This window comes from Phytophthora ramorum (genome assembly GCF_020800215.1).
Source record: "Phytophthora ramorum isolate Pr-102 chromosome Unknown Phyram_PR-102_s0008, whole genome shotgun sequence".
Taxonomy (NCBI): domain Eukaryota; phylum Oomycota; class Peronosporomycetes; order Peronosporales; family Peronosporaceae; genus Phytophthora; species Phytophthora ramorum.
In genome coordinates, this window is record NW_027150654.1 from 1992180 (window position 1) to 2012751 (window position 20572).

General features: G+C 56.9%; 10 protein-coding genes across 10 annotated transcripts; 5 read left to right on the forward strand and 5 right to left on the reverse strand.

The window, feature by feature from the left end:
* Positions 1 to 383: 383 nt before the first annotated feature.
* Positions 384 to 1505, forward strand: KRP23_9553 (uncharacterized protein; the record flags this gene model as incomplete). Its single annotated transcript, XM_067895120.1, has 3 exons — positions 384 to 646; positions 715 to 796; positions 867 to 1505. 3 exons carry the CDS (start codon positions 384 to 386, stop codon positions 1503 to 1505), a joined length of 984 nt encoding a protein of 327 aa, XP_067742737.1.
* Positions 1506 to 1782: 277 nt separating this feature from the next.
* On the forward strand, positions 1783 to 2928 carry KRP23_9554 (uncharacterized protein; the record flags this gene model as incomplete). The annotated part of the gene is made up of 5 exons (XM_067895121.1): positions 1783 to 2081; positions 2153 to 2389; positions 2446 to 2544; positions 2601 to 2720; positions 2778 to 2928. 5 exons carry the CDS (start codon positions 1783 to 1785, stop codon positions 2926 to 2928), a joined length of 906 nt encoding a protein of 301 aa, XP_067742738.1.
* Positions 2929 to 3012: 84 nt separating this feature from the next.
* Positions 3013 to 3455, reverse strand: KRP23_9555 (uncharacterized protein; the record flags this gene model as incomplete). Its single annotated transcript, XM_067895123.1, has 2 exons — positions 3013 to 3312; positions 3372 to 3455. 2 exons carry the CDS (start codon positions 3453 to 3455, stop codon positions 3013 to 3015), a joined length of 384 nt encoding a protein of 127 aa, XP_067742739.1.
* A 250-nt stretch (positions 3456 to 3705) lies between these two features.
* Positions 3706 to 4733, reverse strand: KRP23_9556 (DNA repair protein XRCC3-like protein; the record flags this gene model as incomplete). Its single annotated transcript, XM_067895124.1, has 4 exons — positions 3706 to 3835; positions 3892 to 4070; positions 4133 to 4234; positions 4308 to 4733. The coding sequence occupies 4 exons, from the start codon at positions 4731 to 4733 to the stop codon at positions 3706 to 3708; spliced, it is 837 nt and encodes a 278-aa protein (XP_067742740.1).
* A 3447-nt stretch (positions 4734 to 8180) lies between these two features.
* Positions 8181 to 10064, forward strand: KRP23_9557 (putative myosin light chain kinase; the record flags this gene model as incomplete). Its single annotated transcript, XM_067895125.1, has 1 exon — positions 8181 to 10064. One exon carries the CDS (start codon positions 8181 to 8183, stop codon positions 10062 to 10064), a length of 1884 nt encoding a protein of 627 aa, XP_067742741.1.
* A 305-nt stretch (positions 10065 to 10369) lies between these two features.
* Positions 10370 to 10958, reverse strand: KRP23_9558 (uncharacterized protein; the record flags this gene model as incomplete). The annotated part of the gene is made up of 2 exons (XM_067895126.1): positions 10370 to 10756; positions 10830 to 10958. 2 exons carry the CDS (start codon positions 10956 to 10958, stop codon positions 10370 to 10372), a joined length of 516 nt encoding a protein of 171 aa, XP_067742742.1.
* A 166-nt stretch (positions 10959 to 11124) lies between these two features.
* KRP23_9559 (THO complex subunit 5-like protein B) lies at positions 11125 to 13489 on the forward strand (the record flags this gene model as incomplete). Its single annotated transcript, XM_067895127.1, has 3 exons — positions 11125 to 11549; positions 11619 to 13182; positions 13256 to 13489. The coding sequence occupies 3 exons, from the start codon at positions 11125 to 11127 to the stop codon at positions 13487 to 13489; spliced, it is 2223 nt and encodes a 740-aa protein (XP_067742743.1).
* A 97-nt stretch (positions 13490 to 13586) lies between these two features.
* Positions 13587 to 13922, reverse strand: KRP23_9560 (13 kDa deflagellation-inducible protein; the record flags this gene model as incomplete). The annotated part of the gene is made up of 1 exon (XM_067895128.1): positions 13587 to 13922. The coding sequence occupies one exon, from the start codon at positions 13920 to 13922 to the stop codon at positions 13587 to 13589; it is 336 nt and encodes a 111-aa protein (XP_067742744.1).
* Positions 13923 to 14113: 191 nt separating this feature from the next.
* On the forward strand, positions 14114 to 16456 carry KRP23_9561 (DNA topoisomerase 2-binding protein 1; the record flags this gene model as incomplete). The annotated part of the gene is made up of 4 exons (XM_067895129.1): positions 14114 to 14182; positions 14290 to 14400; positions 14492 to 14728; positions 14798 to 16456. The coding sequence occupies 4 exons, from the start codon at positions 14114 to 14116 to the stop codon at positions 16454 to 16456; spliced, it is 2076 nt and encodes a 691-aa protein (XP_067742745.1).
* Positions 16457 to 17226: 770 nt separating this feature from the next.
* On the reverse strand, positions 17227 to 18677 carry KRP23_9562 (uncharacterized protein; the record flags this gene model as incomplete). The annotated part of the gene is made up of 2 exons (XM_067895130.1): positions 17227 to 17721; positions 17982 to 18677. 2 exons carry the CDS (start codon positions 18675 to 18677, stop codon positions 17227 to 17229), a joined length of 1191 nt encoding a protein of 396 aa, XP_067742746.1.
* Positions 18678 to 20572: the final 1895 nt, after the last annotated feature.

The following is a 20572-nucleotide window of genomic DNA, read 5'->3' on the forward strand; positions in this document are numbered from 1 at the left end:
CCAATATCCCGTCTGGATGCATTCGGCCCCTTTGTGAATACGGAGGGAGGGTTCACAGATGGACTTGGAATCGTCGAACACTACGCAAATGTCGGTAAATTCCAAAGACATGGATTTAGATAGCAATCGACTTAAGGATGGTAGCTAGAACGGGCATAGGAAGTCGTTAGCTAAGTGACATCAATGTACCTCACTGAGAAACGAAAACAAAGCAATGGACTCGAAGGAATATGAACATGTATGACAAGTTCACGGTCGAGTGAGGTAAGCTGACGAACTCAAACGATAAGTGTCGGTTGCTGTACATCAAAATAGGAATACCAATGGATATCGTGCGACTGCCCTCCAGATCTCATTCCTCAATCTGCTCAAGTAGTTCCAAGATGGCAACCCCAATCAAGTTCAACTTCAAACCCGCTATCAAGCCTGTCGTCAATATCGACAGCATCCAGGAGGCCGGCACACGCGAGACCATGTCTTCGAAGTCAACTTCCTCCTCCCCCGAATCCATTTCGGAGGAGTTCCTCGAATTCGAGGGCACTACAACTTTCGCTCCACCCCCGTCAGCCACCTACCGCTACTCGATGTCACTCAAGAGCGGCAAACTCCGCATCTGGCTCGAGGACTGTGAGAGCAAGAAACAGTGGTAAATGTTTTTGTAGTATAGTAATCTGGTGAAGTAGTATTGATCTGTGGTGTCCCCATTCTCTGTAGGTGCACAACCAACCTAAGTCTTGAAGACTTCGTTGATTCGACCAACGCGATCCCCTACGCTACAGCGTCAAACTACGTGGAGGTGAGGCCAACCTCGTGATCATTTCTACCGACGGCCACGGCTGCTAATCACTTGGTTATTTGGCGTGTAGTACTTCCACGAGCTGCTGAACAGCGCTCACGACGACACTGAGCAAATCCCGATCACATTCCAACGACACAAAGGTGAGAGATTCCGAATGGAAGTGACTATGAAGATTCAAGTGCTGCGGCAGGCACATGTGGTAACGTATGTCATCGACATGGAGCCGATCTCACTGGAACGGATTGACGTTCTGGAGGCCAAGGTGCGCGACCTACAGAGCGAAGTGGCTGGAGTTCGTAAAATTGGAGAGCAGAACAAGGAGCTGAACAAGGAGCTGAACAAGGAGCTGAAAGATCTGCGGCTGGCTCAAGATGCTACGACAACCGTGCAAATGCTAGCGACGGGCAAAGAAGGCCAATGGATCGTGTGGGGAGGGTCTCACACCGTTCAAATGCAGGGACCCGGTACCTACCAAGTGATGGTCGTTGTCAACTACCAGTCGAGCTACGACAGAGTAGATATCCAGTTGATGAAAAGCTACGAGCCCATCCAGAATGTTTTCTGCATTGACCCCTGTGAGGGCTACCGCATGTCGTCCTCCCTGATGTGCATCACGCGCGTGGAGAAAAATGAGCTGCTCTCCGTCAATTGCCCAATCGGCCTCGTGGGTACCAGCTACCTAACACTTGTTCGCATCGGAAACTAGCTCGGCACAATTGGTAGTTGGGCCATGTGAAAATGGCGGCTCTACCTGAACTCCGTAGCTCATTCATTCATTCCATTCGTAGTTTGTGGTGCACTCTCTTCAGTAGAGCTTCTGGTCCGATTTCAATAGAGCTACGTCGAGGCAAGATTGCCAAGAAATACAAACGTTGAATTGACCTGGCGCCTATTTTCATGGCATGTATGCTGCCTTAAAAATACCACAAAACTCGGTGGGCCATTGACAGGAGACCCGTCACCTAGACATCTTCGAGTCGGAAATGACGGCGCACGATGCCGAAGCGAAGCCACGCAAGGCCATGGACCCGGACAGACTTCGCAAGCTCATCGACTCGCCGAGTATTGCGAATGCGACTCGCGACGTCCCCATGGCGATCGTGAAGCGCCAAACCCTTTTTACTTCCTGGAATGGCGAGCAATGCGATGTCCGTGCGTTCGAAAAGTTTGGAGCTTGTGCGCGCGTTGTGCTTGCGACGGATCTTCGCGAGTGCACAATCGGCGAAGGGAAATCCGTCGCGGTGGTGCCCAGTGGCTTGCAGATAGGCGATGTTCACGTTCGGTAGGCAAAACTTGCCTTCGTAGCATTTTTTCACGGATGTTCTACTAACTGTGCTACTTGAATCGCTACAGTCCACAAGATGACCAGCTACAGGGTCGGTTTACTGCTCCATTGATGATTAAGAAAGAGTCGTTCGCTCATGCTGCGGAAATCGAGCATCGAGCTGTTCCCGACTCGGTCTTGTTGAGTGAAGGCATCATGGCCCCGCAACAACGACGCGAACGCCTACATTTCGAGACCGATCACCTTCGAGCCAAGCGGTCTCTGCGTCAAACCGACATGAATGAACACAGGCTGCATCAGATCATGTACGTTAGGCACTTCGCCTGGATGTTTCAAGCAGAAACTGATGCTGTTGTTCCAGCAAGGAGCGATACTCGACTTCCGATGTGCTGGGCACTCAACACCATACACTCGGAGCACCACGAGCTCGAGGTGAACCATACAATCCGGACATGCTAAGGTGACGCTTTTCCTACATGAAACACGCTGAAAACATTCTAACCTCTTCATCTATAGTCACAATGCAGCCGGAGCGCATCGTCGAGAGTACCAAAGCAAAAACAGCAAGGCCAATCCGCGGCTACTGCACCACGGCAGGCTCTTCAACGAAGCACCTCTCGAACGGAACCAGCAAAGGTGCGTCCGCCTCAACCTTCTTCAATACTTTTTCCTAACGTCTTTTATCTTGCTCAGAGCTCAACAACTGCGCAACCAAAGCACAGGCGGACGTCCGTACGACATTGTGAACGGTGCCTGCGTCGAGTACTTCTCACCCACGATCCCCGAAAAGCAGCACCAGTGGCAAACGCACCCGTCTGTCGGCATCCACCCATACACCCGCTAACCACCAAAGTCTCGAAGATCAATTGCACACTTGCATAATTTCATTCCAACTAAAAAACTACATGTACATCCATACTATACACCTCTAGTAGTCCTGGAAGTCTCCTGCAGGAGCGTTCACGACGCCTTCCATGAAGGAAACCACCTGTCCCCCGCACGTCACGAACATCTTGTCGGACGCGAAGCCGCGGCGACTCGGAGGCGGCAAGTATCCATACGTGGCCGAGTAGCTCGCGCTCTCGCTGAGGTTGCGTGGCGGCGACGCAGACAGCGACGAGCACGTGGACGACGGCGACGAGTACGTGAAGTCTGTAGCCATCTGTCGGGGCGAGTTGCGCGCATAGAACTCGAGACGCTGGCGCTGCGCCGTCAAGTGTTTGAGATCCTGCAACGATGAAGACATTAGTATCAATGCAATTAGAAATGACCAAGGAAAACACCGACCTGGACGGACATGCCACTGCGAATCTCGCAGTTGTTGTTGCCTGGGGACGCGCTGGCGTGACGCGTTTGCTTGGTGGCGACCATGGAGCTACTCTGGCGAGTGGAGGAAGACGCTTGTGGTCTGCGGCGATAAAAGATATTGTGTCATAGCCGGCATCGTGGCTCTTGGAAACCACCTTTAGAAACGGAAAGTTGAAGTGAGGGAGTGGCATAGTGAGACCAAGTGCAAAAGCGCAGAAACGCGATCTATTGATTGATCGCACCGCTTGGCTTTTCTGCCAATGGCAAGCTGCCGACGCGTCGCATTGGCTAAAAATACACGTCAACGTCTGGCTCAGTCTCCGTCTACTGGTCGCACACCGTCGCTCGTGACTTGGAAGTTGCAGTGCTGCATCGCGAGATGCGGCGAGAAGGCCACGGCCAGCGAGCGTCGCGTTGAGTCTTTCACTCTGGTGATCATGAGTCTGCAATGGGAGAACAGTCAGGCGTGAAACTGGCAGAAAACGGTCTCCCACCGCACCGTTGGTTGACGCAGTGCGACCACGAGAGCCCCAGCGCCGGACGCAGCGCGTTGCCCGAGCGAGCGTCGAAGTCGCTCGTCACTTGGTTGGTCACCACGAACACGACGCCGTACTGGTCGCTCAGGATGCGCATGCAGTTGGCCAGATGGAACATGGTGCGCGAACGCTCCGCCGCTTCCTGTCAATTGCAGTGTCAACAGCAACCGCTAGTCGAGTGATAGCTGAAGAATATGCTGTTACCTTGACGGAAGACGTGGATTCCAGTCGGAAAACGGCTGCGACGGAGTCCAGCACCACGAGTTTGGTGTTTTGCTCCGCCAGCAGCGCTGGCAGCCTCGCTTGCTGCCATCAGCAGTAGCAACCACAGACAACGTCAGCTCTGCACTGCATTGGGGAACTCAACAGCAGCAAGGACCAGTAGATCCAGCAGGTCGTCGACGGTGTAGAGCTGCTCGACGAAGATGCTGTCCAGGAAGTCGCTGCCGGACAGTTTAGCGACGGCTTCGTCGCGTTTGCGCTTGGTGCCGACGCCCATCACAGCTCCGTACCGCTTTGCATACACCTGTGCGAGGTCGTGCAGTCTCTTAACGGAGCCCACACCTTCTGTGCAGATGTAGCAGGCCGTGCCTTGCAGGCCGCCGAGGGATCGCGGCAGACAGCACTGCAGCAAAAGCTGCAGACACAATTGCGTCTTGCCCGCGGAAGCTTCACCGCAAATCTCCGTCAATATCCCGGATCGGAAACCCCCATCCAGAAGGTGGTCGATCGAATCGCACCCGCAGGGCAGCACGAAAGACGTCGAGCCGCGAGTCTCATACATCGCCAGCGCCGTCGCAGCCATACTCAGATACTAAGGTGGTGTACATTGAACTAGGCATCTAGTTATCCTAAATTAGGTATATTGTGTAATGGACACCAACTGTAACGGTTGGCTGGAGGCGAGTGGGCGATGCGCTCAACGGTTAGCGTCCCTCATTCCTGAAGTGTCGTTCGAGACGGAGAGCTGAGCGGAAACCTTTGTGTAGCGGAGAAGGAGGTGATGTCTATCCTGAGGGGCTGATATGTAATGATCGATAACATACCCAAGTCCAGTACGCTGGCCTGATCCTTCCGACCAAAAGCTTGATGCTTTCAAGCCTTTCATGTTTGAGTGTCCTTGACCTCGTCGCGTGCAGTCAAATCTGCCACAGTTGTTGCGTCCTCCCATGGCCAACCATACTGCTATTGGCTGCACATAACAAGCGGTTGTTCATGATAGGAACCCTTCGCAAACTACCACCGTGTTGCAAGGAGCCAATTACAGCCCACATGCCTATAAACACCATTGTGCATTTTGCGTACAGACAATCCTCTCGGTCGTGATATCCTGAGTAGTGATACCCTCCACGGAGAGATATGGGGAGGGCTCCCGATGACCGTCACCATACAAGCACGAGTCAAATATACCTCTACCCTCTAGTTACTGGTTTGTGATACAAAACACGTCATTATCACTATTCAAAGGTGCTTAACTATTGCTAAGGTCCATTTGGTGCAGGACGTCCGAAGAAGTCAAGCATCGACTTTTGCTGCTTGTGGCCTTGTCTACACGCAAGCTCCTCTCTAAATACTCGCTGCATCGTTCGAAGCCCGATAACGTCCCTTGAACGGACCCCCATCGCACCGGCGGTAACGAAAAGTTGTGCTATCCATTGAAGACGCTCCTTCAGCTCCTCTGTGGACAGGTTTTCGGGCGTTGGATAGGTTGAAGAAGTGCTTTCTTCTTCTTCGTCCTCGATACCGCCATCACCGACATCTTGACCGCACCCATTCTCGCGCTCTGAAGACTCGACCCGGCAGAAATCTTCGTCCGTTGGTTCATCCGTGAGGATGTTCTCGTCCGGTGGGTTCAGCAGCTCTTCAACCGACATCGGATTCGAGGGGTGGAGACGCGTCAGCATCTCTGCCAGCTCGTTCACGATGTCATCCTCCACGCCCGGCTCGGCGTACTCGCACGTGTAGTAGTCAAGCAAGCCAGTCTTCTTCCAGCAGTTACTGAAGACGCTGGGAAGCAGGGCGTTCCAGCTCTCGATGCTCCACAGTACTGCCTGCTGTACGTCGACGCTGTAGAGCTGTTAAGTTCAAATGTACCAATTTTACGGCACATTTCTGCCTTGTAATAACTCCAGCGAGTGATAATGTGGTGGTTCCCGACGCTATCACAAAGGAGAGGATTGTCTGTAGTTATAGTCCGCCAACAGTAGACTCTACTGTAGGTGCCAATTTGAATGCAAAAGAGAAGCAACCACCGTCGTTGAGAATCGGCAGTGTGTGCACTCTTGAAATGGGTGACTTCATACAATTCTTGATGACAGCAGGCACGTTTCTTGGTGCTCGTCAACACTTCTTGAGTCTTATTCGACGTTGAGGCAGAGACTACGAGACTCGACGCCTCTGTAGCCATGTTTTAACGCTGTCCGCCTGGTCGTTCGTTATGCCACAACGGCGGCGGTGGTGCTTGTGTGACTTGTGCCTCCTGCTTTCACAGCACCGTAGCAATCGATTCGTGCTTTCGTTCCCCGCATTTTGCAGTCCGGACCAGAACTGCTCAACGATGTCTACCGCTCGGTGCGTCGCGTATGTTTGCCTGGAAGTCGAAGCGATCATGTCTCCTGCGCCGCCATGACATGCGATGCGGCCCCAGCAGCAGTTTGGGTGCTCGGGTGTTTGTGCGACCGCAGTGGGATCGAGAGGTGTCAAGTCCATGTGGCAGCGCTTCAACTTGCCGCATGGCGAGATGAAGCTCGGCAGGTGGCGCCCAGCGAGTAGTCTACGCCAAGCCAAATGCTACGCGCCCGCAAGCTCGAGGACGACAAGTTCCACGTGGTGTGCATGATGGAGTACGAAGTATATAGGGAATTTCAGCTTCAACTGACCAGTTCACTTCAACTCCGGTGCGTACGGACTTGCGGTCAAGTACCTCGCACCGCAAACCTGAGCGCTCGAGGTCAACTTGCACCAGCCTTTCCACAGTGTCCGGTGCGGCGTCGAAAGGCAATGTCTGTGGGTGGCAAGCCTCCGGTTCCGCGGTCTTGGAGCGTGTGGTGGTCGGCCCCAAGGAGCCACGCGGTCGGGAGTGAGTTCTCCACGGCGCTCGTGGCTTTGGCCTCCGCACTGGCCTTACCGCAATGCACAGCGAGAGGTGCAGCCCGCCAAAGGTGCCACCGTCGATACACAATGCGGCGACGAGCTCCGCTGATGTGGCTACATGCTCTTCCTGCACCACGCGGGGCTGGTGATCTGCCACAAGTGTCCCCGGTAGTGGCGGTACCAATGCAGCCTCCCCGAAATGCCTCTGCACCGAGCTGATTATGCGCTGTCTGCAGAGACCCATCCAGCGCGCACGCCGCGGAAGGCGCGCCGACAACAGCAAGTTGCCTTTTTCGCCCAGCTGTTTGTGCCTGGGCGTGTCCTCGGTGCAGGTCTCCGATGCTGGCCCACCGCAAGCGATCTTCGGCAGCTATCGCACCTGTTTTCGAGCAGAGTCGCCTGTCGGGATCAGCGCAGCAAGAAACTTTTCACCGCGCTTTGCCATGGCGGCGGCGTCGATAGGACATGCAGTAGATCGCGCCATGCATTGTTGCGGCCGCAAGTCGCTGCGAAAGTGTCCTGGTCGAGTTGTAGCTTGGGACACGCATGACAGGCGCTCAAGGTGTTGGCTCGGTGTCCCGCCAGCTGCTGAATCTCAATGCGCGGCGGTGGAGGAGTTCGGCCGCTGCCATGCACCCCGCTTTTGAGCTGGGCGTGTCGGCTTTACGAGCGCTTTTGCCCGTCTTTGGCAGCTCCGGCTGAGCGGATGAGGAGACGAATCAAGGCACAGGCAGATTGGCATGGCCCAAGCCCCTGTGTGACTCAAGGCTTGAGAGTCACACTCCGTGACCCCCGGGGTGTATATTGGGCCCCAGAAGTGTCTACCGTGTAGCTGATTGCGGCTGTGGGCATGAAGGCCCGCGCCCATAATACTGCCCTTCAGGTGGCAACCGCTTCCTCTATCTGCTGTTTGCTTTCGGGTTGTGTGTTTTCGCTCAAGCTCGGCACTGGATAGCGCGAGTAGGCGTGGGCTGTCTGTGCCTCAACGGCTGGCGCCATACTCAAGCCCAGTGAAACTCCGCGAAACGTGTCCCCTTCCTCAGTTCGGCTTTTGCCCCCACCCCACTCCAACTCCAACTCGTGGAAAGGTGCCAGCGAGTATATAGCCTAGTTCAACCCCAAACGGCCCGTTAACCTGCAGTTGATGCCGCACGTGGCCATGATGCCCGCGCCCTCGTCGCCCTCGTCGCTCTCCATCCAGGTGCACCCGAGCCTCAAGACCGTCTACGTGCGCATGAAGGACAGGTCGGGCACGGTAGCCATCGACCTGACGCCGGAGCTGCTGGCGCCCAAGGAGCTCATCGTGCGTTTCCACGAACTGGCGTTCGGCAAGTCGTTCGCCGCCTTCGCCGCCAACTCGAGCCTCTTGACGCGGCGCCGCGACCAGGAGACGCCCGTGACGAGCCTCAGCGACCTGCAGGACGGCGAAGTGATGGTCTACAAGCCCTGCGAGGAGCTACGCACGCTGGTGGAGCAGGGCTGTCTCACGCCCGTGCTCGCCACACACTCCCCCGTGGAAGTGAGTCCGTCCAGCTCCCCGCTGGGTCTCAAGCGCAAGGGCAGAGCCAAGTCCGTCACCAGCAACGTGGAGCGAGTGCACCGGTACGCCTCGGACCTGGCCAAGATGGACGTGTCCCCACGAGAGAGGGAACTCATCGAGGACATGCTCATTGTGGGCGACGAACAGGTCGTGGACGCCATGGAGCAGTTCGTCGTGCACCGGAACCCCGCGCTCGTGCGGCGCGTGCTGCGTGGACCCGTGGGAAAGAAGAACGCGGCGCTGGAGACCTTGTCCATGGACTTCTCCACTATGGACGTGCATTCGCCTGCGGTCCCCACGACAGGAGACGACTTTAGTGACCCGTTCCTACAAAATCCGTTCGTACGAGCTGCAGCAGAGCCGCCACAGAGACCGTCCATGATGAACGTGGACGACTCTCCGTCAACGGAGGGCGGACGACCTTCGCTGATGTTTGACGGAGACGCGCTGTCCAACCCGCCCATTTTCCTACAGTCTATTAAGGAAAAGGTGACGCCTCCGGCCGGACGCATGTCGCTCTCGCTGTCGAACGACCTCGACCCGGCGATGAACGCGCAGACACCGACGCAGCTCTTCTCGATCGAGACTTTGCTGGACAATGTGCCCGTTGCGCGCGACTTCCATGATAAGTATTCTGTGGGCTCCGTGCTGGGCTCGGGCAAGTACTCGGTGGTCAAGCGGTGTACGAACAAGGTGACGAGCGAGCAGTTTGCGGTCAAGATCATCGACAAGCGACAGATGATCGAGGTGCGATTCCTCAAGCGGGAGCTGGAGATTATGTATGCACTGCGCCACGACGGAGTTGTGCGCCTGATGGAGCTGTTCGAGACCAACGACAGTCTGTTCCTGGTCATGGAGCTGTGCGGCCAGGAACTGTTCGAGTTTATTGACCGGAACGGGCCGCTGCCCGAGGCCACCACGCGCCCGCTTATTCGTAAGCTGGTGCGTACGGTCGCGTACCTGCACGCACAGTGCATCGTGCATCGCGACATCAAGCCGGAGAACATCCTGCTACCCCCCAACAGCCAAGACGTTAGTGACATCAAGTTGTCGGACTTTGGGATCGCGCGGAAGCTCGACGGCCACGGCCACGACAACGCGCTTACTCCTCACGAGAGCCTGTCGGAGGTGGCAAACCTCCATGATACTGGCAGCTCGTCTGGCTTGCCGTCAGCAACCGACATGGTTCGCAACCGCATGGCACGAGCACACACCAAGTGCGGGACGCGGGACTACATTGCGCCCGAAGTTATGAGCGGCAAGGGCTACGGCACGGAAGCTGATCTGTGGAGTGTTGGTGTGGTGACGTACGTGCTGGCAAGCGGCTGCGCGCCGGTGTTCCTGCCTACGGCTGAGGGCGTCAAGAAGGTGTTCTTCTCGGATGAGGCGTGGAGCGGCGCGTCCGAGAACCTCAAGCATTTCATCGAGGCACTTCTCGTGCGAAACCCGGAGAAGCGGACCACTGCCGCTGATGCGTTGGAACATCCGTGGCTGAAGGAGTAGAGCTAGCAAGTAGATAAATTCCAAACAAATTGTAAGCTGTCAAGTAGGGCTCCTTCTCGCGGAAGACATGAGCATTTGATAGGTAGCATAGCTTTTTTTTATCAGAGACCGAACCAAATACTATGTATTAAAGCCAAGCTGCGAGTTGTGCGCATGTCCATCGATCCGTAAGGCCTCCCTTGCTTGGATAACCAGGCATCTGCTGAGCCTTTGTAGCCATCTCCGCACACAGCCACTGTCTAACTTGGCTCGACTGCTGCAGGTCCTACCGGCACCTGCTTCTGGCGTGAGATCTCGCTGTCTGTCTACTCGTTGTCGTCGTCGTTGTCGTCTTCGAACTCCTTGATGACCTCGGGAGTGGCCTGCACGAGCTCCACCATGGTGGGGTTGTCGCACAGGTTGAAGAACTCGATGCTGCTGCCGTCCTCGCTGGGCGGGATCACGAGCACATCGTGGCCCTCGGGACCCTTTACGACGCCCTCGCTCGTGTACGGCACCTTCTCCTGCTTGAGGTAGCTCTCCACCTCGCCGAGCTTGTCCACCCAGAGGCTGATAAAGTTGGGGTGGCCGAAGCGGTTGCGCAGCACGCGGTTCTTGTTCTTCTGGTCGCTCTCCACGCGCGTGGGGTATTCCCAGTCCTGCACCTCCAAGTCGCGCACGCCCACAATGCGGAACGGCCGCTCGGCGACGTCCTGCAGACACGAAAAGCGTTAAAAGCGCTCCTCGACGTTATGATACATCGACTTCAGAGCTTGTTTGACGTACGTCCTCGTCGTGCTCGAAGTGGATGGGGCGCATCGCTGTTTGCGAGGGCTCCACCTTCTTGGCAAAGGCGCGCGTGGCCTGCGAGCGAGCCAAGACGGCGCGGGAGCGGAGAGCGGCGCGGCGCAGCATGACGACGAGCTATAAGTTGATGTGCGGTCGGTGAGGCCACTCGTTGTGTCGTGTTTTGCACACCAATTTGATGTTCCCAACACACGTTGACTAAAGTTGCACTACAGTTGCGCAACTTGATTGTGTACACGACGGGTACACCAACATTCGCCACTTGTGAGACTAAATGGCGATGGAGGGGGCGGCGCTCAAGCAGCTGCAGGCGACGTGCACGTCCCTGCGGGAGGAGATGGCGGGGCTGTACGCGCATCGGACGTCGGACGAGGCGCGGCTCAAGCAGCGGCGCTGGCGTGTGCTGCTGCTGCTCGGAGCTATGAAGAGCGGACTGCGGGAGACGTTCCTGGAGTCGGACGGCCGCCGAGCGCGCGTGCAGGAGCAAAAGGACGTGGCGGAGGCGCACCAGCTGCAGCTGCAGAACCTACTGTACGAGAAGGACCATCTGCTACGCGAGATCGGGCGCTGCAGGGGCTTCAGCACCAAGGAGATGGACAAGATCGAGTTCGCGGACGGAGACGTCCCCATTACGGTGGACGCGGACGTGCACCGTCAGCACCTGGACCAGCTCACACAGGAGCTTCACGCTAGAAAGAGGTGGGACGTAGGTTTCTATTGGAATGAGCGTTGAATTTGAGCTCTAACGGTGCTTTTGGGGTCTTGTAGGCTGCAGACGCAGCTCAAGGAGATCAAGCTCAAGATCGCCAAAGTGGAGGATGCTACGGAGACCAAACAAGCATTTTTGAATGCGTTGCCCGACCATTTGGCTGGTATTGAAGCGGCCACGACGGGGCTGCAGAAATACATGGGGGAACCTGTGTCGGCCCAGAGAGCGAGACATCAGGCGGCGGGAGTGGAGTTGGCCACCCCGTTGTATGCGCTCTATTGTGAGCTGGAGGCGTACCGGACTGCGAGCGGTGAGGCGGGCAAGCAGTTGGCGTTGGATATCGTGGACGCGGTGGGCGTGAAGCACGTTGGTGCGTTCCGTAAGCGCGGCTTTCCTGCCGCACTGGATCGACAGGAGTCGTCAACGGCTGCGGTGAAAAGGCTGAAGGCGCCGTCCCGCTCGCCGTCTGCTAGTGTGAATGGAGCGACACCACTCGGTCGTCCGCCGTCACGTTCACCGTCGGCCAAGCGTGGAGCAGACAGCACGACTCGGGAGCCAGAGAGCGGGGAGATCGTGGCGACACATACGGCCGAGAAGCTGCTTGAATTGCGCCCGCATGCTTCCCCATCGGAGGAGGAAGAAACCAAGGAGGAGGGCTTGGAATCCAAGCACTCTCATCACCACGACCAGGATGAAGGCGCTGCATCTGCACAAAACTTGTGGAAGCCCCACACGAAAGCTCTGCAGCTGACAGTATCTATTCAGACTCCTTTGGATGCCGACAAGAGCGGAGCTGCAGCTACCAGCGTATCCGGAACTTTCACCCTCATGTTCCAGTACTTTCCTGTGGCCAAGGTGGTCACCGCTGAGGTAGTGAAGACGAACCCCGCTAGCCTTAACCACGGCAGCCACCAGCGGAGTATCCTGACGAACCTGTTCCCAGGAGACGATGGGCTGACTGTGCCTCACTTGGCTGTGAACTATGCCTACCATGAGGAGGACGAAGAACGTACCGAGGTGGAGTTCCCAGCGAATGCTGTATGCCGCCCGTACTACTGGGCGCAGTGGATCTGCGGTCTGGACCCCATGAAGCGCCCAGACTCGTCGGATATGGCCATCGACACCACTGAGGAGAAGCCTCGTCGCCGACCGGAGCCGTCGGTGCGTAATGTTATGAGCCAGCTTGTGAAGCGTTTTGTGGCCACCGCAGTACTCAAGAAGCACCTGGACCAGCTGAACAAGTCTACAGGCGCTTCCCATCGATCACAAGACGACGGCGCGCATTTTGTACACCCTCTGGCGCGTCACCTGTACCCCCACGGGGTGAAGACTCACCTCGAAGAGTGGAAGGAGATCCCGGCACCTCCACAAGACGTTTTCCAGCTTTTCAGGGAAAGTGTGGCTCCGTCAACGCGTCCGCGAGCCCAGTTCCACCTCCCGACGACAGGCTGCCGCTACTTCCGCTCTGGGTTCAAGAATGGCCAGACGAAGGTGTCTGCTATCGTTGAGATCTCGCCGGAGTACCCCGTGCGTGCGCCGCGCTTCCTCTTTCAGCCACGATCGTCTTCGAGCAGCAAGGCGGTGGACAAGGACCAACTCCCCGTTTACGAGAACCAGCTGAAGGTGTGTGTTCCTCTCTCTCTGCTCGAACCAACTTGTGCTTAACCTCCGCTTTGTGTCATGGCTTCGCTCACAGGAACTCGAAATCGAGGTGAACGCATACTACGACGAGTTGATCCCCAAGGGTAGCGAGCACTTCCTGCTGCTGCACCAGCTGCGCAAGATCGAGGTGTGCTTCGACGTGCTGTGCAACGCTGCAGCCAACAGCGACGCGGACGTGTCTCTGTGCTTCGGTCGCGAGCGTCGCGGCAAAGACCGTCGCCAAGCCATGGTCATGGACACTGCCGCTAAGGAGCTGCGTCACCGGTAGATTTGAGCCCCACTAACAACAAGGAGACAGAGAGACGGTAAGAAGGAAGGAGGTGTTTTGCATATAGTTTCTATCCACGTTGTGCTCTGCTGCAGCCCTAGGACGACGTCTGCTTCTTCTTGGTTAGCTGCACCGTCTCGCGCTTGAGCACGTGCAGCAGCGTCTGCGAGCTCTCGAGGATCTTCATGTAGGCGGCCTCGGTCTCCTGGATGGTGCGGTCGTACTCGTTGCGCGCCTGCGTTTTCCTGGCCAGCGCCTCGTTGATCTTGCTCAGGCGGTCGGTCAGGATGGTCAGGTCCTTCTGGATCTTGGCCTTCTCCTCCTCCTCCTTGAGCATGGCGCGGTTCACCTCCTCGCGCTTCTCGCGCAGGTCCTCGATGCATTTGACCAGCTCATTGTTGTAGTTCTGGAGCGTCGCGCCTTGCTGGGCCATGGTGACAGACGGCAAGAAGCACTACTGGAGCTGCTCACAACCAGGCGCGGATATCCGTTACAAAAGTTCTGGTTGAAGTATTCCTGGAAAACTGTAGCCATCCTCTACAACTGTGAGTGGTGTAGTCATGGCCTACAACTGTGTACCCATATATGCTGTTATAGTGTGTTTCTTGTAAGTTGGCAGTCAAAATGGGCGTGAAAGACCGCATGTTTGCAGGACTCTGTCTGTGCTCCACCGGACTGGAGCTCGACATCAAGGTGCGCATCTTTTGTGTATGCGTCTCTTCTCTCTGATACACTGCTTCATTATCTCTAACTCGCTGTCTGTGACCCGCTATACCTTGCAATGTAAACATTATCTCCAGGAACAAGTGCGCAAGATCGTCGTGGCTTGTGGTGGGAGTTTCCAGGATAATCTGAACGCTGACATCACCACCCACTTGATAGCCGAAGCTGTGGGCTCTCGAAAACACCGCGTACGGTCCCAAACGACCCAGAATTGACACCATCAGGCTCGACTAAAGTATCTTACCTTTTTACTGTAAATTATGCATTATTGTCTTACAGGCTGCAGTGGCCCACGATATGCCGGTGGCTTCTCCTCGCTGGGTGTTTGAGAGTTTCAGAGCTAAGAAGCTGCTGGACGCCAAGGACTTCGGCCTGAAGTTGCTGGAAGGCTTGGGCGTCTGCACTGCAGGCCTTACAGTTAAGGAGAAGGAGACGGTAGAACAATTGGCCACGACCCACGGAGCCCAATACGACGGGAGACTGGAGCTGGGGTTCACTAATGTGCTCATTGCACAGGTGAGAGGCTCGTGAAGGTGGTGGGTGAAGAGAGAGGAAGACGCTGACTAGTTCTTGGTTTTTGTGAAGCATCCGGAAGGAGCCAAGTACGAGGCGGCGGTGGCTAATGGTATCCCAGTGGTGCACCTTGGGTGGCTCTATGCGTGCGTGGAGAGGGACATGTTGGTGGAGGAAGAGGAGTTTGCATTGCGGGCGGAAGCTGAAAATGCGAGTCTGCAACCGACGTACATTGCGTTGAATCAGCAACGGAGTGCCCAGGAACTGGTGTCGACTCTGCCGGAGATTGTGAGCAAGTATCGGCGCGGACACAATGAGGGTCGTCGATATGTGGAGGAGGAAGATGAAGAGGACTGGATGGATCTGTTTGACGGGTGCGTACTGTATCTGCTGGGGTTCTCGCCACAGATGAAGACGCTGCTCCAGCGTTTGATACGGACTGGCATGGGAACGATATATCATAATGTGGTGATACGCCAAGTGACGCATGTAGTCGTGAGCGCGTCGCTGTCGGATCGGCAAACACTTGAGGCTATTCAATCTCGCGTCATAACTGCCGGTGCTGAGGGCGAGGTGTACTTCGTGTCAGCGAGCTGGCTGCTTGACTGTGTCAGGTGTCAGGATCTACAGCCAGAGGAGCTGTATCCAGTTGAGTTTGATGTGCATGCTCCGGAACCCGTACCAGGTACTGGTGCCGACGCTCTTCATCTCGAAGGTAGTGTGGGTGTCAGTATCCCTCAGGCTCCCATCGAGTACAAGCAAGTTGAAGCTGATGCTGAAGCAAGCCTAGAAGCAGTCACTCTCTCGGAAGATCTTTTGCAAGATGGTGATGGGAGAAGCATTTTGGCAACCCGTGGCCAAGCAAATCTCTCTCCGAGGAAGAAGAGGACGAATATCTTTGCCGGCTACTCGTTCTTACTGCTGTGCCGGGATCCTGAGGACAAACACTTGATCAAGCCAATGCTCAAGAGCCTTCGAGGAGAGCTCGGAGGCGCCGAGGCTATCGCGCTCGAGGCAATTGATTTCCCCCTCATTGATCCAAAGCAGTTCGCATTCGTGAGTCATGCGGTTGTGTGCACTGGTGCATTGATGGACCAGCGGGCAGCACTGGAAATACAGCAACGCATTCACGATATTCAGCGCAACAACCGCGACAATGGTGCTGACCAAGAGGCCGATGCAGATCTCGATGACAGGCCTGTGAAGCGGACACGACACGACCTAGACGATGATCGACAGAAGCCACGGCAGCGAATGCTGCTGTTCGTGTCAGATTTGTGGGTAAACTGCTCTCTTGCTGCCAGGACGAAGCTGTCGTTTACCTCACACGAACTATTCGGAGTCAGCGCCAACCAACCGCGCGCTCTGTTCACTGCAGCGGTACCGCTATCTGGCTTCCAAGACGTGAAAGTCTCTACCTCTGTATATCGGGACGTGGAGCAGCTTGTTGTGGCGGAGCTACTACGAGTTGCTGGCGCGCACGTGACCAGAAAGATGAGCGAACACAACACGCACCTGGTTTGTCGAATACCTCACGGAATGAAGTATGTCAAGGCCATGGAGTGGGGACTGCACGTAGTGAAAGCCCGCTGGGTAGTCGATAGCCTTCTGCAAGGCACGCGGCTCAGCGAGCATAACCCGGATTTCCAAGTTGCCGACGAAGATGAACCCAATTTTGCTCAGACGGCGAGTCAAGAGACTGCGCTGTCACAGTCGTCTCCACGCTCGTGAAATGAATACGGTACCGATAAGCACGGAGCGCAAGCGTAAACTGTGAGTACGTGTTTGCGTTGAATTTATTTACTCCTCGCTCCTGTCACGATGAAGCTTACTCTCAAACTTGACCATGCTGGAATGAATGGCTTCTGGCATAGACTGGAGTGATGATCGCGTGCATCTCGAAGTCATTGCTTAGGCGTCGCTCTCGGCCAGCGAGTCGGTGGTTCCTCTTCTTGAACAGGGCGACACCAGCGATGGCTGCGACAGCACCGACAGCAACGACAACGGCGATCAAAACAGTGCTGGAAGCGCCACTGGTGCTCAGACTCGCATCATTTGTCGACGTCGTCGTGGCGAAGTAAGAAACGGTACTTGCGTATGTTGGCGAGGTGGTGGTTGACGATTGCGTCGGTTCCGTAGGTGATGGCGTTGTGGTCTGTGAGGCAGGTGATGATCCTGTCGAAGTAGTTGGTTGCAGCGTCACTGGATCCGTCGTGGTTGGGCAAGGGGTGGTCGGAGACAGCGTCGTGGGCTCCGTCGTGCTTGGACACGGAGTTGTTGGAGACAGAGTCGTTGGCCCCGGTGTAGCAGGCTCGGTCGTACTTGGACACGGAGTCGTTGGGTTTGGGGTCGTGGGCTCTGTTGTACTAGGACACGGAGTCGTTGGAGACAGAGTCGTTGGGTCCGTCGTGCTTGGACACGGAGTCGTTGGGTTTGGGGTCGTGGGCTCGGTCGTACTTGGACACGGAGTCGTTGGGTTTGGCGTCGTGGGCTCTGTTGTACTAGGACACGGAGTCGTTGGAGACAGAGTCGTTGGCTCCGTCGTACTTGGACACGGGGTAGTTGGAGACAGAGTCGTTGGCCCCGGTGTAGCAGGCTCCGTCGTGCTTGGACACGGAGTCGTTGGGTTTGGGGTCGTGGGCTCGGTCGTACTTGGACACGGAGTCGTTGGGTTTGGCGTCGTGGGCTCCGTCGTACTTGGACACGGGGTAGTTGGAGACAGAGTCGTTGGCCCCGGTGTAGCAGGCTCCGTCGTGCTTGGACACGGAGTCGTTGGGTTTGGGGTCGTGGGCTCGGTCGTACTTGGACACGGAGTCGTTGGGTTTGGCGTCGTGGGCTCCGTCGTACTTGGACACGGGGTAGTTGGAGACAGAGTCGTTGGCCCCGGTGTAGCAGGCTCCGTCGTGCTTGGACACGGAGTCGTTGGGTTTGGGGTCGTGGGCTCGGTCGTACTTGGACACGGAGTCGTTGGGTTTGGCGTCGTGGGCTCTGTTGTGCTAGGACACGGGGTCGTTGGGCCAGGTGTAACTGGCTCCGTCGTGCTTGGATATGGCGTCGCAGGTTCTGTTGAATTGGGAATCGGTGTCGAGGCTGTCGGCGCATCCGTCTCCGGGGCCTGGGTGGTCGGAGCGGGCGTAGTGGGGCTCGGCGTGGCCGGTTCTGTCGTATTTGGCAGCGGCGCGTGCGTGGTCGGCTCTGGTGTTGCCGTCGTTGGTTCTGGTGTGGCAGGCTTTGCTGTCGTTGGGACCGGCGTCACCGGCGCCGCAGTGGTCGGCTCTGGTGTTGCCGTCGTTGGTTCTGGTGTGACAGGCTTTGCTGTCGTTGGGGCCGGCGTCACCGGCGCCGCAGTGGTCGGCTCCGGTGTACTGGGCACTGTCGTCTCCGACACCGGAGCCGCTGTCGTCGGCGCTGCCGTTGGCGCCTCAGTGGTGGGCGTCGCCGCTGTCGGTGCCGTTGTCGGTGCCGCTGTAGGCTTCTCTCCGCAGTCGTACATCTCCCTCAAGGCCGTCGTCTGCACGAACCAGCTCTCGTCGTACTCGTCGTTGCCGTCGAACGAGTAGCTGGTGTCGATGTCCACGGCCTCGTCGGCCCCGTTCACGTCCCACGTAGCGCAGTCCGGCGCAACCGGCTGCCCGCAGCCGACGGACGGCAGCACGCAGCCCCACGTCGTGTCCGTGACGATCCGACACTCGGCGTCCTCGGGCGCCACGCAGCCGTCGCCTTGGAACGACGGCAGGTACGCGCGGCACTCGGCCACGGCCACGTCCCCTTTCAACGGGCACGCGGTACCCATCGGCGCGTCTCCGGCGCCCGCGCACTCCACGCCGCGACTCGCCGCCAAGTCGTATGTGGCGTCAGCGCACACGCTCACTTCAACCGCCCGCACGTCTCTAGAGGCGAGGGCCAGCAGCAGCCACAGCAGAGGCGGCGACCGCATTAGTATCCGATACATCGTCCGCTTCTCTCCGAGGCGGGGGGTTCAAGACTGCAACACGCGGGAAAAGGTTGGCTACGGACCTTACGTCGTGGTGACCGCCATTCACTAGTCTGTGTGCGGCGCAAAATCAAGCGCGGGCTCGGATTCTTGTGGCCGGAATCTTATCGGCGACATCACCTCCGCCATGCACCTGGGTGGACTTTTGCATAATGTATCCATGGCGTCCGACCATTCAAAAGTTTTGTCGCGGATGACTACGCTCCTGCTTGCAACGGCCATGGACTCGGCGTCGTCCTTGCTCGCTTCACACAGTCCACGCAGCTTACTGCAGTCGTTTCGAAGGTGTCGGGTGTCCGCCTGAACGCATCATCAACGCCAGTTAAGGTAAGCTAGCCACGTTCATTTATTAGTTAGGTGCGCCTCGCTACGCTCATCTCTTCTGGTGGTTGACGTAGCGCAGCGACAGCAACGCGAGCACTCGGATCAGGACGATCCACGCCACGACGTACGCGCAGTTGGACCAGATCTCGCTGTGCTTGATCCAGAACAAGCTGTCCATGTACTCTTCCACGGTGGTGCCGTCCGCGAGCGTTGGGGGAGTTCCCGTCATCTGCTGACAGCCTGGTCCATTGCCGTCTCCGTCGCAAGCAGCGAAGACGATCGCCGTGAGACTGGCAAACGTGTATTTGTTCGGGGTGAGGCGATAGAGCCAAACGTAGCCGCGAGGAAGCTGGGCGGCGGGCGGATTCATGCCGGTGAACAGGATGAAGATCGTGTTGATGAGCGACGCGAAGACGGGCGCCACGTCGAGGTTTGGCAGGGCGTAGACCAGAAGCTGCCCGAAGTAGCCTTGCATCAGCACCAGCAGCGAAAGGCAGAACCAAAAGGTGAAGAAGTTGCCCACGCCCGTGAACCCCACCATCGGGTAGAAGATGACGAGGAAAATCAGCGTCGCGAGGAAGCAGTACGGGATCTCCACGAGCGTCGAGCCCACAAAGTACCAGAAGGCGTTGTACGTCTGGGCGGCACGTTCACGATAGAACACGACGCGCTCTTGGTAGGTGATTGGGAGCACTCCGTTGAAGGTGATGAACGTGATGTAGGACGCCGCCATGTAGATCATGCCCATGCCCGAGTTAATACCTTGGTACGAGCTGTATTCGGCACCGACGTACGTGATTCCGAACAAAAGTCCCAGGATCACCGAGATGATGAAGCGCGTCAAGTTGTACGACGCCGTCCGCCAGTACAAGTCGAAGAACCGCTTGATCAGGAACGTCGCCTGGGTCACGCTACTGGCAGCGCGTTTCCGATCGAATGTCAAAGCCGGTAGAGAAGGCGACGGACGCGTGAATCCCTCTTGATCCAGATTCGTCTGGAGTTGAACGTATTTGTCGCTCTCCTTGAACGAAGCCACAAAGTCCGTGGCGTCGGCCTTACTATTGTCGACTCCTGCACCGATCACCTCGAGCATCCACGTCGCTGGGTTATAGCCCAGCTCCAGTTTGGCCACGCCGTCGATCGCCTCGAAGTAGTTGACCAACTCGGACGCCTTCGAGCCCAACTCACCGAAGAATACCATCTCTCCACCTCGCTTCAGGAGCAACATACTGTCGAACACTTTAAACACCACAGCCGATGGCTGATGGATCGTGCACACGATCGTCCGTCCAGTATCCGCTACGTTGCGCACGCCGTCCATGATAAGCTTTGCCGACCGAGCATCCAGCCCACTCGTTGGCTCATCCAGAAACAGCACGCTAGGCTGTGCCGCGAGCTCCACGCCGATGGTCAAGCGCTTCATTTGCTCCATGGAGCTGCCACGAATGATCTGGTCTGCGATCGGGTTCAAGTCCAGGAGCTCCAAACACTCGTTCACCGAGTCGTACTTCTGGCTGTCCGGTACGTCG